Raw genomic sequence first — 15,554 nt, 5'->3', positions numbered from 1 at the left:
GTTTCGGTCCGTCAGTGTGAATCTGAAGTGAATCTGAAGTGAATGAGCCTCGGCACACAGAAAGCGTTATCGACTGAATTAAACAGTCGCACCAGAGGAAATTCCTTCATCTTACACGAGCATAAAGTGACACGCACCTTTAAACTACAGTCTAAAGACATTTAATATGTTGGTTTCAGTTGAATTTGAATATATGCTAATTTAGCCCCTCCCCTCCTCTGCATCAGCTGACCAACGCAAACATCACATGATCTGATTCTGCACAGAAACTGTTCAATAATCAGGTAGTTTCTAACAACTGCATCCCTTATTGCATCTATAATTGTTTTTGTCTATGAAAACTTTTATAAAATACATTATGATAGATTAAACTCAAATTAGAAAGAACAAACTGACTCTCAGCTGACTGAAAATTTATTTCAGAACAGAAATGAAACATCATCTGATCACACTTCATTTGATTAAACGTTCGTTAAACGTTAAACATGAGGCAAACACACACACACTCTTGTACATCTATCTTTATGAGGACATTAATTGACACAATGCAATCTCTAGCCGCTTACCCTAACCTTACCCATCACAACTAAGTGCCTAACCCGACCCCTGACCCTAAACCGACCCTTGACCTCATTATAACCTTATCCCTAAAACCAAGTCTTGACCCTCAAACACTTTAAAGGCTCTCAGAGACTGAGGACCGGCCAACATGTCCTCACTTTACTCTCTCTGTCCTCACTCCACTGGGCTAAAACTCAAACTGGTCCTCACAAAGATAGTTGTACAAGTACACACACACACTCACACTTCAACATGATTCAGTTCTGATCAACATTAATGACTGCCGTTAAAGTGCACGATTCTCTCATCACAGGGAGAAACTCATTTCTTCAAAGTGGCCACATCAAAATGTCAGACTTCGTAAAAACACTTCAAACGAGTGAATAAACAGCAGCGTCTTCAGAAACGACCCACGTTCCTTCACCAGAATTAAAACAGAGCGTCGTCTGTTCGGGGAGAGTGAAAAGTGTGCTGAGAGAAAGTCCTCGTGAGAGAGTCCTCGACCTGAACGACTGTAACAGCTAAAACATGAAAGCTAAAACCAGACAGAATTACAGCTCAGATGATGATGATGATGAAGAGGGTTTAAAACGACATGATGGTCCTGCTGATGATGTCCACACACTCTCTGACCTCGTCTTCGTTTATAACGAGGGGCGGAGCCAGTCTGATGATGTCACCATGCGTGGGCTTTGCTAGCAGGCCGTTGTCACGGAGACGCAGACACACCCGCCACGCATCATAGTCTGAGAGAGATCAAAAGATTAGAAGTAGATTATCTCACACGCACACAGACACACACACAGACTCACTCACTATGAGAGGCCGTTTGAGACGAAACCCATTGAAACACTTGCAATACACATTGAAAACTTACGCTACACACTGAAACACTTGCGCTACACACTGAAACACTTGCGCTACACACTGAAACACTTGCGCTACACACTGAAACACTTGCGCTACACACTGGAACACTTGCGCTACACACTGAAACACTTGCGCTACACACTGAAACACTTGCGCTACACACTGAAACACTCGCGCTAAACACTGAAACACTTGCGATACACACTGAAACACTTGCGATACACACTGAAACACTTACGATACACACTGAAACACTTGCGCTACACACTGAAACACTTGCGATACACACTGAAACACTTGCGCTACACACTGAAACACTCGCGCTAAACACTGAAACACTTGCGCTAAACACTGAAACACTTACGCTACACACTGAAACACTTGCGCTACACACTGAAACACTTGCGCTACACACTGAAACACTTGCGCTACACACTGAAACACTCGCGCTAAACACTGAAACACTTGCGCTAAACACTGAAACACTTACGCTACACACTGAAACACTTGCGCTACACACTGAAACACTCGCGCTAAACACTGAAACACTTGCGCTAAACACTGAAACACTTACGCTACACACTGAAACACTTGCGCTACACACTGAAACACTTGCGCTACACACTGAAACACTCGCGCTAAACACTGAAACACTTGCGCTACACACTGAAACACTTACGCTACACACTGAAACACTTGCGATACACACTGAAACACTTGCGCTACACACTGAAACACTTGCGATACACACTGAAACACTTGCGCTACACACTGAAACACTTGCGATACACACTGAAACACTTGCGATACACACTGAAACACTTACGCTACACACTGAAACACTTGCGCTAAACACTGAAACACTTGCGATACACACTGAAACACTTGCGATACACACTGAAACACTTGCGCTACACACTGAAACACTTGCGCTACACACTGAAACACTCGCGCTAAACACTGAAACACTTGCGATACACACTGAAACACTTGCGATACACACTGAAACACTTGCGATACACACTGAAACACTTGCGATACACACTGAAACACTTACGCTACACACTGAAACACTTGCGCTACACACTCAAACACTTGTGATACACACTGAAACACTTGCGCTACACACTGAAACACTTGCGCTACACACTGAAACACTTGCGCTACACACTGAAACACTTGCGATACACACTGAAACACTTGCGATACACACTGAAACACTTACGCTACACACTGAAACACTTGCGCTACACACTGAAACACTTGCGCTACACACTGAAACACTTACGCTACACACTGAAACACTTGCACTACACACTGAAACACTTGCGCTACACATTGAAAACTTACGCTACACACTGAAACACTTGCGATACACACTGAAACACTTACGCTACACACTGAAACACTTGCGCTACACACTGAAACACTTACGCTACACACTGAAACACTTGCACTACACACTGAAACACTTGCGCTACACATTGAAAACTTACGCTACACACTGAAACACTTGCGATACACACTGAAACACTTGCGCTACACACTGAAACACTTGCGCTACACACTGAAACACTTACGCTACACACTGAAACACTTGCACTACACACTGAAACACTTGCGCTACACATTGAAAACTTACGCTACACACTGAAACACTTGCACTACACACTGAAACACTTGCGATACACACTGAAACACTTGCGATACACACTGAAACACTTACGCTACACACTGAAACACTTGCGCTACACACTGAAACACTTGCGCTACACATTGAAAACTTACGCTACACACTGAAACACTTGCGCTACACACTGAAACACTTACGCTACACACACTTGCGCTACACACTCACACACTTGCGCTACACACTGAAACACTTACGCTACACACTGAAACACTTACGCTACACACTGAAACACTTACGCTACACACTGAAACACTTACGCTACACACTGAAACACTTGCGATACACACTGAAACACTTGCGATACACACTGAAACACTTGCGATACACACTGAAACACTTGCGATACACACTGAAACACTTACGCTACACACTGAAACACTTGCGCTACACACTGAAACACTTACGCTACACACTGAAACACTTGCGCTACACACTGAAACACTTGCGCTACACACTGAAACACTTGCGATACACACTGAAACACTTACGCTACACACTGAAACACTTGCACTACACACTGAAACACTTGCGCTACACATTGAAAACTTACGCTACACACTGAAACACTTGCGCTACACACTGAAACACTTACGCTACACACACTTGCGCTACACACTCACACACTTGCGCTACACACTGAAACACTTACGCTACACACTGAAACACTTACGCTACACACTGAAACACTTGCGCTACACACTGAAACACTTACGCTACACACACTTGCGCTACACACTGAAACACTTGCACTACACACTGAAACACTTGCGCAACACACTGAAACACTTGCGCAACACACTGAAACACTTGCGCTACACACTGAAACACTTACGCTACACACACTTGCGCTACACACTCACACACTTGCGCTACACACTGAAACACTTACGCTACACACTGAAACACTTGCGCTACACACTGAAACACTTACGCTACACACACTTGCGCTACACACTCACACACTTGCGCTACACACTGAAACACTTACGCTACACACTGAAACACTTGCGCTACACACTGAAACACTTACGCTACACACTGAAACACTTGCAATACACACTGAAACACTTGCGCTACACACTGAAACACTTGCGCTACACACACTTGCGCTACACACTCACACACTTACGCTACACACTGAAACACTTACGCTACACACTGAAACACTTGCAATACACACTGAAACACTTGCAATACACACTGAAACACTTGCGCTACACACACTTGCGCTACACACTCACACACTTACGCTACACACTGAAACACTTGCGCTACACACTGAAACACTTGCGATACACACTGAAACACTTACGCTACACACTGAAACACTTGCGCTACACACTGGAACACTTGCGCTACACACACTTGCGCTACACACTCACACACTTACGCTACACACTGAAACACTTGCAATACACACTGAAACACTTGCAATACACACTGAAACACTTACGCTACACACTGAAACACTTGCGCTACACACTGAAACACTTGCGCTACACACACTTGCGCTACACACTCACACACTTACGCTACACACTGAAACACTTGCAATACACACTGAAACACTTGCAATACACACTGAAACACTTACGCTACACACTGAAACACTTGCGCTACACACTGAAACACTTGCGCTACACACACTTGCGCTACACACTCACACACTTACGCTACACACTGAAACACTTGCGCTACACACACTTGCGCTACACACTCACACACTTACGCTACACACTGAAACACTTGCGCTACACACTGAAACACTTGCGCTACACACACTTGCGCTACACACTCACACACTTACGCTACACACTGAAACACTTGCAATACACACTGAAACACTTGCAATACACACTGAAACACTTGCGCTACACACACTTGCGCTACACACTCACACACTTACGCTACACACTGAAACACTTGCGCTACACACTGAAACACTTGCGATACACACTGAAACACTTACGCTACACACTGAAACACTTGCGATACACACTGAAACACTTGCGCTACACACTCAAACACTTGTGATACACACTGAAACACTTACGCTACACACTCAAACACTTGTGATACACACTGAAACACTTGCGCTACACACTGAAACACTTGCGCTACACACTGAAACACTTGCGCTACACACTGAAACACTTGCGCTACACACTGAAACACAAAAATAAAAATAAATAAAAATAAATATATAAGTACAGAGAGCAGTTTAAGGGAAGAGGGTTCAGCCCTTGTCTATGAGAGGCCGTTTGAGACAAAACCCACTGAAACACTTGCATTACACATTGAAAACTTACGATACACACTGAAACACTCGCTCTACACACTGAAACACTTGCGCTACACACTGAAACACTTGCGATACACACTGAAACACTCGCGCTACACACTGAAACACTTGCGCGTACATGTGAAACACTATATATATATGTGCATATATATGAAAGACATGCGGTTACATAGAAACTCTTTGCATATACCCTGTAATCGCCCACATACTGTTGTACCTGCACAAAGACTGCACTTTTCAAACATTCGCACGTGTGAGAGAGCACAAACATTTTCAGTGTGTCCGGAAGTCATTTCATTGCAACCGGAAGTTTGGTTCATTTGGAAACAGAAGCGCGGTTAATTTATCACTGTAAAGATGTACAATTCTTAGTTTCATTCATGGTAGTAACATGAAAAATGAGCCATAATCTAGTCACTAGTGGAATATTGCTGCAATCTCCGGGACAAACTAACACTTAATAACATGAAATTTTAAGAAAAGCCACTAGATTTCAAACATAGCCCACAATCAGACATCATTTCAATGTATTTATTTATTTATTTTGTTTAGCTATAGTAAGTGTGAGCTTAGTCATCAAGTGTCATGCCATTTAAATGAATGGAACTTTTTTGTTTTTATTTAAGAAAAGGTCAAGAATAATTTGTAACCTTTGTCCAATTTCGATCTTGTCACACCTCCCTTAAAACTATCAACAAAACGGACAACATCTGCTATTCTTACTTTTGTCAGATATATTAATGACAGAGAAAACAAGCTGTTCACAGTCCAAGTTACGAGGATTTCAAAAACAACATGGACTTTGGAATCCAAAACACTCAAGGTTTTGGAATGGAATAGAAGCTTGCCTTCAAAGCATTTGTTTCTTTTGTTTAGTATCGCAGTATTACAGTGTGTAGCGTAAGTGTTTCAGTGTGTAGCGCGAGTGTTTCAGTGTGTAGCGCGAGCGTTTCAGTGTGTAGCGCAAATGTTTCAGTGTGTAGCGCAAATGTTTCAGTGTGTAGCGCGAGTGTTTCAGTGTGTAGCGCAAATGTTTCAGTGTGTAGTGCGAGTGTTTCAGTGTGTAGCGCGAGTGTTTCAGTGTGTAGCGTAAGTGTTTCAGTGTGTAGCGCAAGTGTTTCAGTGTGTAGCGCAAGTGTTTCAGTGTGTATCGTAAGTTTTCAATGTGTATTGCAAGTGTTTCAATGGGTTTCGTCTCAAACGGCCTCTCATACTTGTCCCTCATATGATGGCAGGAAGACACACACTGCGCTGCTAGGAGAACACACTCTTCTTTCTCTCCCAGAATATAGACCTTATGCACCAGAGAAACAAGGGCGCCGCCATCTTTGGAAAATTGTCTTTTAACTTCCGTTTTGCGGTCGCTCTGTATATTTATATGGCATTTCTGTCCAGGAGTAATTAGCTTTTTAAGTGGATTTACTTAATGTAAAGTTAACGAAAGTTATCATGAGGACTGTAATGTTTAAAGCAGATGACTTAACAAATGTAAATCGACCGGGAAGATTTTAAAACGAGCCGTTCATTAATAAACACGCAAAACGCTGTGAAAATACAGACCGGAAGTCAAAAGACAATGAGCGCAGCGCTGAAAAGGGGCGGAGCTACATAAGGTCTATAAGACAGTTTGTCTATGGGGCTCGCATGTTGGAATTGGGGTCTCGCTCACTCTGTCTCGCTCACGCTCACTCTCACGCTCTCTCACTCTCACGCTCTCTCACTCTCACGCTCACGTTCTCTCTCACTCTCACGCTCACTCTCACACTCACTCTCACGCTCTCTCACGCTCTCTCACTCTCACGCTCTCTCACTCTCACGCTCTCTCACTCTCACGCTCACTCTCACGCTCTCTCACGCTCTCTCACGCTCTCTCACGCTCTCTCACGCTCTCTCACGCTCTCTCACGCTCTCTCACTCTCACGCTCTCTCACTCTCACGCTCTCTCTCACTCTCACGCTCTCTCACTCTCACGCTCACGTTCTCTCTCACTCTCACGCTCACTCTCACACTCACTCTCACGCTCTCTCACGCTCTCTCACTCTCACGCTCTCTCACTCTCACGCTCTCTCACTCTCACGCTCACTCTCACGCTCTCTCACGCTCTCTCACGCTCTCTCACGCTCTCTCACGCTCTCTCACGCTCTCTCACGCTCTCTCACGCTCTCTCTCACGCTCACTCTCACGCTCACTCTCACGCTCTCTCACTCACGCTCTCTCTCTCACGCTCTCTCTCTCACGCTCTCTCTCTCACGCTCTCTCACTCTCACGCTCACTCTCACGCTCTCTCTCACGCTCACTCTCACGCTCACTCTCACGCTCACTCACGCTCTCTCACTCTCACGCTCACGTTCTCTCTCACTCTCACGCTCACTCTCACGCTCTCACTCTCACCCTCACGTTCTCTCTCACTCTCACGCTCTCTCTCACGCTCACTCTCACGCTCTCTCACTCTCACTCTCACGTTCTCTCTCACTCTCTCTCATGCTCACTCTCACGCTCTCTCTCTCACGCTCTCTCTCTCTCACGCTCACGTTCTCTCTCACTCTCACGCTCTCTCTCACGCTCACTCTCACGCTCACTCTCACGCTCACTCTCACGCTCTCTCACTCTCACGCTCACGTTCTCTCTCACTCTCACGCTCTCTCACTCTCACGCTCACGCTCACTCTCACGCTCTCTCTCACGCTCACTCTCACGCTCACTCTCACTCTCACGCTCACTCTCACGCTCACTCACGCTCTCTCACTCTCACACTCACGTTCTCTCTCACTCTCACGCTCTCTCTCACGCTCACTCACGCTCTCTCACTCTCACGCTCACGTTCTCTCTCACTCTCACGCTCTCTCTCACTCTCATGCTCTCTCTCTCACGCTCTCTCACTCTCACTCTCACGCTCACTCTCACGCTCTCTCTCACGCTCACTCTCACGCTCACTCTCACGCTCACTCACGCTCTCTCACTCTCACGCTCACGTTCTCTCTCACTCTCACGCTCTCTCTCACGCTCTCTCACTCTCACGTTCTCTCTCTCTCTCACGCTCTCTCACTCTCACGCTCACGCTCACTCTCACGCTCTCTCTCACGCTCTCTCTCACGCTCTCTCTCACGCTCACTCTCACGCTCACTCACGCTCACTCTCACGCTCTCTCTCACGCTCTCTCTCACGCTCTCTCTCACGCTCACTCTCACGCTCACTCTCACGCTCTCTCTCACGCTCTCTCTCACGCTCTCTCTCACGCTCACTCTCACGCTCACTCTCACGCTCACTCACGCTCACTCTCACGCTCTCTCTCACGCTCTCTCTCACGCTCTCTCTCACGCTCACTCTCACGCTCACTCACGCTCTCTCTCACGCTCTCTCTCACGCTCACTCTCACGCTCACTCACGCTCTCTCACTCTCACGTTCTCTCTCACTCTCACGCTCTCTCACTCTCACGTTCTCTCTCACTCTCACGCTCTCTCTCACGCTCACTCTCACGCTCTCACTCTCACTCTCACGTTCTCTCTCACTCTCTCTCATGCTCACTCTCACGCTCTCTCTCTCACGCTCTCTCACTCTCACGCTCACGTTCTCTCTCACTCTCACGCTCTCTCTCACGCTCACTCTCACGCTCTCTCACTCTCACGCTCTCTCTCACGCTCTCTCTCACGCTCTCTCTCACGCTCACTCTCACGCTCACTCTCACGCTCTCTCTCACGCTCTCTCTCACGCTCTCTCTCACGCTCACTCTCACGCTCACTCTCACGCTCACTCACGCTCACTCTCACGCTCTCTCTCACGCTCTCTCTCACGCTCTCTCTCACGCTCACTCTCACGCTCACTCACGCTCTCTCTCACGCTCTCTCTCACGCTCACTCTCACGCTCACTCACGCTCTCTCACTCTCACGTTCTCTCTCACTCTCACGCTCTCTCACTCTCACGTTCTCTCTCACTCTCACGCTCTCTCTCACGCTCACTCTCACGCTCTCACTCTCACTCTCACGTTCTCTCTCACTCTCTCTCATGCTCACTCTCACGCTCTCTCTCTCACGCTCTCTCACTCTCACGCTCACGTTCTCTCTCACTCTCACGCTCTCTCTCACGCTCTCTCTCACTCTCTCTCACTCTCACGCTCACGTTCTCTCTCACTCTCACGTTCTCTCTCACTCTCTCTCACGCTCTCTCACTCTCACGCTCTCTCACTCTCACGCTCTCACGCTCTCTCTCACGCTCACTCTCACGCTCTCTCACTCTCACGCTCTCTCTCACGCTCACTCTCACGCTCACTCTCACGCTCTCTCACTCTCACGCTCTCTCACTCTCACTCTCACTCTCACGCTCTCTCACTCTCACTCTCTCTCACGCTCACTCTCACGCTCTCTCACTCTCACGCTCTCTCACTCTCACGCTCTCACGCTCTCTCACTCTCACGCTCTCTCACTCTCACGCTCACTCTCACGCTCACGTTCTCTCTCACGCTCTCTCACGCTCACGCTCACTCTCTCTCACTCTCACGCTCACTCTCACGCTCACTCACTCTCACGCTCGCTCACTCTCACTTATACGCTCACTCACACTCACTAGGGGTGGGAATCACTAGGCATCTCACGATTCGATTACAATTCAGAGGCTGCGATGCGATGCTAAAACGATTATCGATGCATCTTTTTTTTTGTGACTACTTGGTACTTTTAAAGCAAAGTATTTATAATGACCCATAAAGAATTTACTTCCAATCCTTCCTATATTAATAAAACAAATGGATGTGATTTGGCAAGCGAACTGTAATGTTACATTTGCCAGCATCTGTCCCAACACTGTAAAGAACCAACAGGATTTAATGTGTGCCTGAACTAGCAGCAAACTTGTAGATGAATACACACTTCAGCATATTCTCAATCTCTTACATTTAATAATAGACTTCTATCCAACATCCTCCTGTTATGTGCAATAAGCAATATAATCTTTCACACACACACACACACACACACACACACACACACACACACACACACACACACACACACACACACACACACACACACACACACACACACACACTCCCGCTCACCTTCGGTCTCGTTGATGATGATGGCGTTTAGGAGGCCTTTCCCACGAACGCCGCTCACGATCTCTCGGGGGAGTTTGTTAAGTTCGGCTCGCAGGATCTGACCCATCCGATCAGCGTTAGCAGCCAAACCCTCCTCCTCCAGAACCTGCAGAGCCCAGAGAGAAGATGAGACGCGTGCACACACACAGACAAACACACGCACACACTCACACTCTCTCATGCTCTCACGCTCACTCTGTCTCACTCTCACTCATTCAGTCTGTCTCACTCTCACTCTGTCTCACTCTCACTCACTCACTCTGACTCTCACTGTCTCACTCTCACTCCCTCTCACTCACACTCCCTCTCTCTCACACTCCCTCTCTCACACTCCCTCTCTCACACTCCCTCTCTCACACTCCCTCTCTCACACTCCCTCTCTCACACTCCCTCTCTCACACTCCCTCTCTCACACTCCCTCTCTCACACTCCCTCTCTCACACTCACACTCCCTCTCACGCTCACTCACACACTCACTCTCTCACATTCACTCACTCTCTCACATTCTCACTCACGCTTTCTCCCTCACACTCACTCCCTCTCACTCACACTCCCTCACTCACACTCCCTCTCTCACACTCCCTCTCACACTCCCTCTCTCACACTCCCTCTCTCACACTCCCTCTCTCACACTCCCTCTCTCACACTCCCTCTCTCACACTCCCTCTCTCACACTCCCTCTCTCACACTCCCTCTCTCACACTCCCTCTCTCACACTCCCTCTCTCACACTCCCTCTCTCACACTCACTCTCTCACACTCACACTCCCTCTCACGCTCACTCACACACTCACTCTCTCACATTCACTCACTCTCTCACATTCTCACTCACGCTCTCTCCCTCACACTCACTCCCTCTCACTCACACTCCCTCACTCACACTCCCTCTCACTCACACTCCCTCTCTCACACTCCCTCTCACACTCCCTCTCTCACACTCCCTCTCTCACACTCCCTCTCTCACACTCCCTCTCTCACACTCCCTCTCTCACACTCCCTCTCTCACACTCCCTCTCTCACACTCCCTCTCTCACACTCCCTCTCTCACACTCCCTCTCTCACACTCCCTCTCTCACACTCCCTCTCTCACACTCCCTCTCTCACACTCCCTCTCTCACATTCACTCACTCACTCACGCTCTCTCCCTCTCACTCACACTCCCTCACTCACTCACTCCCTCACTCACTCACTCACTCACTCCCTCACTCACTCACTCACTCACTCACACTCACTCGCTCACACACTCACTCTCACTCACTCACACTCGCTCGCTCTCACGCTCACTCTCAATTCAATTCAATTCAAAATGAGCTTTATTAGCATGACTGTGTAACACAATGTTGCCAAAGCATCAACATATTATATATAAATAATAAAACAAATAAAACATATGTATAGATCATGTCATATGTAGCATAGTAAATATAAATAAATAGATAAATAAACACAATCGATCCTAATAAATGAATAAATACAGTGGGTCTCTCTAGAGAATTAGCTGACTCTGGCGTTGTGAATAGCTAACACATATTTAGCCGCGAGTGCAGCTGTACTATCATCTTCTCCCAGTAAGAAGAACATTTTCTCAGCGTCACTCAGTTCAGAGAATGATGGAATCAAGATTTCAAATCTGGGCAGAAAGGTTTCTCTTATACTGGAGTATTTAGAGCAGAAGAGCAGAAAGTGTTCCTCATCCTCGATGTGCTGTAGGTCACAGTGTCTACAGATCCTCTGCTCTCTCTCTGTCCACACACACACACACACACACACACACACACACACACACACACACACACACACACTCATCCTCGATGTGCTGTAGGTCACACTCTCACTCACTGACGCTCTCACTCACTCACTCACTCACTCTCACTCGCTCACACACACTCGCTCACACTCACTCGCTCGCTCGCTCTCACGCTCACTCTCACTCACTGACGCTCTCACTCACGCTCACTCTCACGCTCACTCACTCTCACTCGCTCACACTCACTCGCTCGCTCTCACGCTCACTCTCACTCACTGACGCTCACGCTCACTCACACTCGCTCACACTCGCTCACACTCACTCGCTCACACTCTCACTCACTCTCACTCACTCTCACGCTCACTCTCACTCACACACACTCGCTCACACACACTCGCTCACACTCACTCGCTCACACTCACGCTCGCTCTCACTCACTCTCACTCACTGACGCTCTCACTCACTGACGCTCTCACTCACTGACGCTCTCACTCACTCTCTCGCTCACTCTCACGCTCACTCTCACGCTCACTCTCACGCTCACTCTCACGCTCACTCTCACGCTCACTCTCACGCTCTCTCACGCTCACTCTCACGCTCACTCTCACGCTCACTCTCACTCTCACTCTCACTCTCACTCACGCTCACTCTCACTCACTGACGCTCTCACTCACTCTCTCGCTCACTCTCACGCTCACTCTCACGCTCACGCTCACTCTCACGCTCACTCTCACGCTCACTCTCACGCTCACGCTCACGCTCACTCTCACGCTCACTCTCACTCTCACGCTCACTCTCACGCTCACGCTCACTCTCACGCTCACTCTCACGCTCACGCTCACTCTCACGCTCACTCTCACTCTCACGCTCACTCTCACGCTCACGCTCACTCTCACTCTCACGCTCACTCTCACGCTCACTCTCACGCTCACTCTCACGCTCACTCTCACGCTCACTCTCACGCTCACTCTCACGCTCACTCTCACGCTCACGCTCACTCACGCTCACTCTCACGCTCACTCTCACGCTCACGCTCACTCTCACGCTCACTCTCACGCTCACTCTCACGCTCACTCTCACGCTCACTCTCACTCTCACGCTCACGCTCACTCTCACGCTCACTCTCACGCTCACTCTCACGCTCACTCTCACGCTCACTCTCACGCTCACTCTCACGCTCACTCTCACGCTCACGCTCACTCTCACGCTCACTCTCACGCTCACTGACACTCTCACACTCACTGACACTCACTCACCTCCAGAGCAGCGATGGCGACACGGCAGGCCAGAGGGTTTCCTCCGTACGTGGATCCGTGTTCTCCGGGTTTGATGGTCAACATCACCTCATCATCACACAGAACAGCAGACACCTGAAGCACACACACAGATCAAGAAGTGCTTCCTATTAAAGGAGAACTCCGGTCAATTTTAACATTGAGCTCATTTTTTGTACATTTGGAGTGCCGTCAATACAGAGAACAACGACAAAAATCGGTGTTGCCTACATCGAGTTATTCTATTTTTAAAATTTGCACCCTGTTGACTTCAATGGGGCAAGTACTAAACCTGCTTTTAGCCTCTTAACATCCTTGATGTGCAGGTTGAAGTCCAAAGTAATCGATTGCCGAGTTCACGCGCATGATCATAGGTAACTAAACCTATGCGCGTGAACTCGGAAATCGACTACTTTGGACTTCAACCGAAAACAGGATGTAAACACAGGTATTTGCGCTGGCTTAAATAACATCATTTTTATACATATCTTTCACATCTACTGCAGTCAGATTCACTCGTGTTCACTCAGAAGGAATCACTCACATTTTCTGTGCACTTGTAATGACACATCAAGGATGTTAAGAGGCTAAAAGCAGGTTTAGTACTTGCCCCATTGAAGTCAACAGGGTGCAAATTTTAAAAATAGAATAACTCGATGTAGGCAACACCGATTTTTGTCGTTGTTCTCTGTATTGACAGCACTCCAAATGTACAAAAAATGAGCTCAATGTTAAAATTGACCGGAGTTCTCCTTTAACCAACACACGAGTGTGATACGTGGCTTGAGTGTGTGTGTGTGAGACTCACGGGATACACTCCTCCTGACAGAGCTTTACCCAGAACCACCACATCTGGTCTCACGTCCTCATGATCCACAGCCAATCGGCGGCCGGTGCGGGCCAGACCGGTCTGAACCTCATCCGCGATGAACAGAACCTGCAACACACACACTACTGAGTTACAACACACACTCAACTGTGTTACAACGTTCCAATCTCTCACTTGAATCCGACATTGAAGTGTCTTAAACTGCAGTTCATCGACTGGCCACTAGAGGCTGGCTGCAGAAGAGACTCAATCCCATAAACCCCCATGTTAAAATGCCCAACTTTACAGCAGAAAAACACATGTTTACAGTCTGGGGCAAAAAGTGGTTTTGGTCTATATCGCTAATGTTGCCCTTCATGACGACTGTGAGGGGGGGGAGTTTTTTTATAACTCATCCATTTAAATTATATTAAACCTTAAAGTTGTGCATAATTAAGGGCGTGGCCACTTGAGTGACAGGTGGACTGCTGCTGATGTCACTACTAGCAGTTTGTCTGCTGTCTGTTAGCGTCACGTCACCTCAGCTAATCCGCCTCTGCCCATTTTCGTTTATCCGGGAGTGATGCTGCCAAGATGGCGACGGCCGGCTCCGCCCACTTTGGGCTTCAAAAACGCTTTTCAGAAACACTACTAGTGACAACACGCACTCGTGTGTGTGAGTGTGTGTGAGAGAGAGAGAGAGAGAGTGAGAGAGAGAGCGAGAGAGAGAGAGAGAGAGAGAGAGAGAGAGAGAGAGAGAGAGAGAGAGAGAGAGAGAGAGAGTGAGAGAGAGAGCGAGAGAGAGAGAGAGAGAGAGAGTGAGAGTGAGAGAGAGAGCGAGAGAGAGAGAGAGAGAGAGAGAGAGTGTGTACTTGCATTGTGTTTAGTGCACAGTTCCCGGACTTTAGTGAGGTAACCAGCATCAGGAACGACGACGCCCGCCTCACCCTGGATGGGCTCCACCATGAACGCAGCCACATGTGGATCCTGCAGTGCTTTCTGCGCACACACACACACACACACACACACACACACACACACACACACACACACACACACACACACACACACACACACACACACACACACACACGATTAGGAAGAACCGGTTGAGTTAGTTGGTTAGTCACAGGCTAGAAATAACAATGCAGATTTGCTGTGCTTCTTTGTATGGCTGCACAATTTGGCCAATTTGTTTTTTATAATTATA

At 47.8% G+C, this 15,554-nt stretch overlaps 1 protein-coding gene across 1 annotated transcript; it reads right to left on the bottom strand.

Annotated features, from left to right (window-relative positions):
* Positions 1-398: 398 nt before the first annotated feature.
* On the bottom strand, positions 399-15,339 carry LOC308686550 (ornithine aminotransferase, mitochondrial-like). The gene is made up of 5 exons (XM_081394985.1): positions 15,221-15,339; positions 14,345-14,473; positions 13,519-13,632; positions 10,478-10,622; positions 399-1,307 (listed from the first exon to the last, which is right to left on the bottom strand). Exons 1-5 carry the CDS (start codon positions 15,308-15,310, stop codon positions 1,147-1,149), a joined length of 639 nt encoding a protein of 212 aa, XP_081251111.1. The 5' UTR covers positions 15,311-15,339; the 3' UTR covers positions 399-1,146.
* Positions 15,340-15,554: the final 215 nt, after the last annotated feature.

This window comes from Scardinius erythrophthalmus, assembly GCF_964197995.2.
Source record: "Scardinius erythrophthalmus genome assembly, contig: HAP1_SCAFFOLD_414, whole genome shotgun sequence".
Taxonomy (NCBI): Eukaryota; Metazoa; Chordata; class Actinopteri; order Cypriniformes; family Leuciscidae; genus Scardinius; species Scardinius erythrophthalmus.
This window is presented reverse-complemented; position numbering and strand designations above follow the sequence as displayed.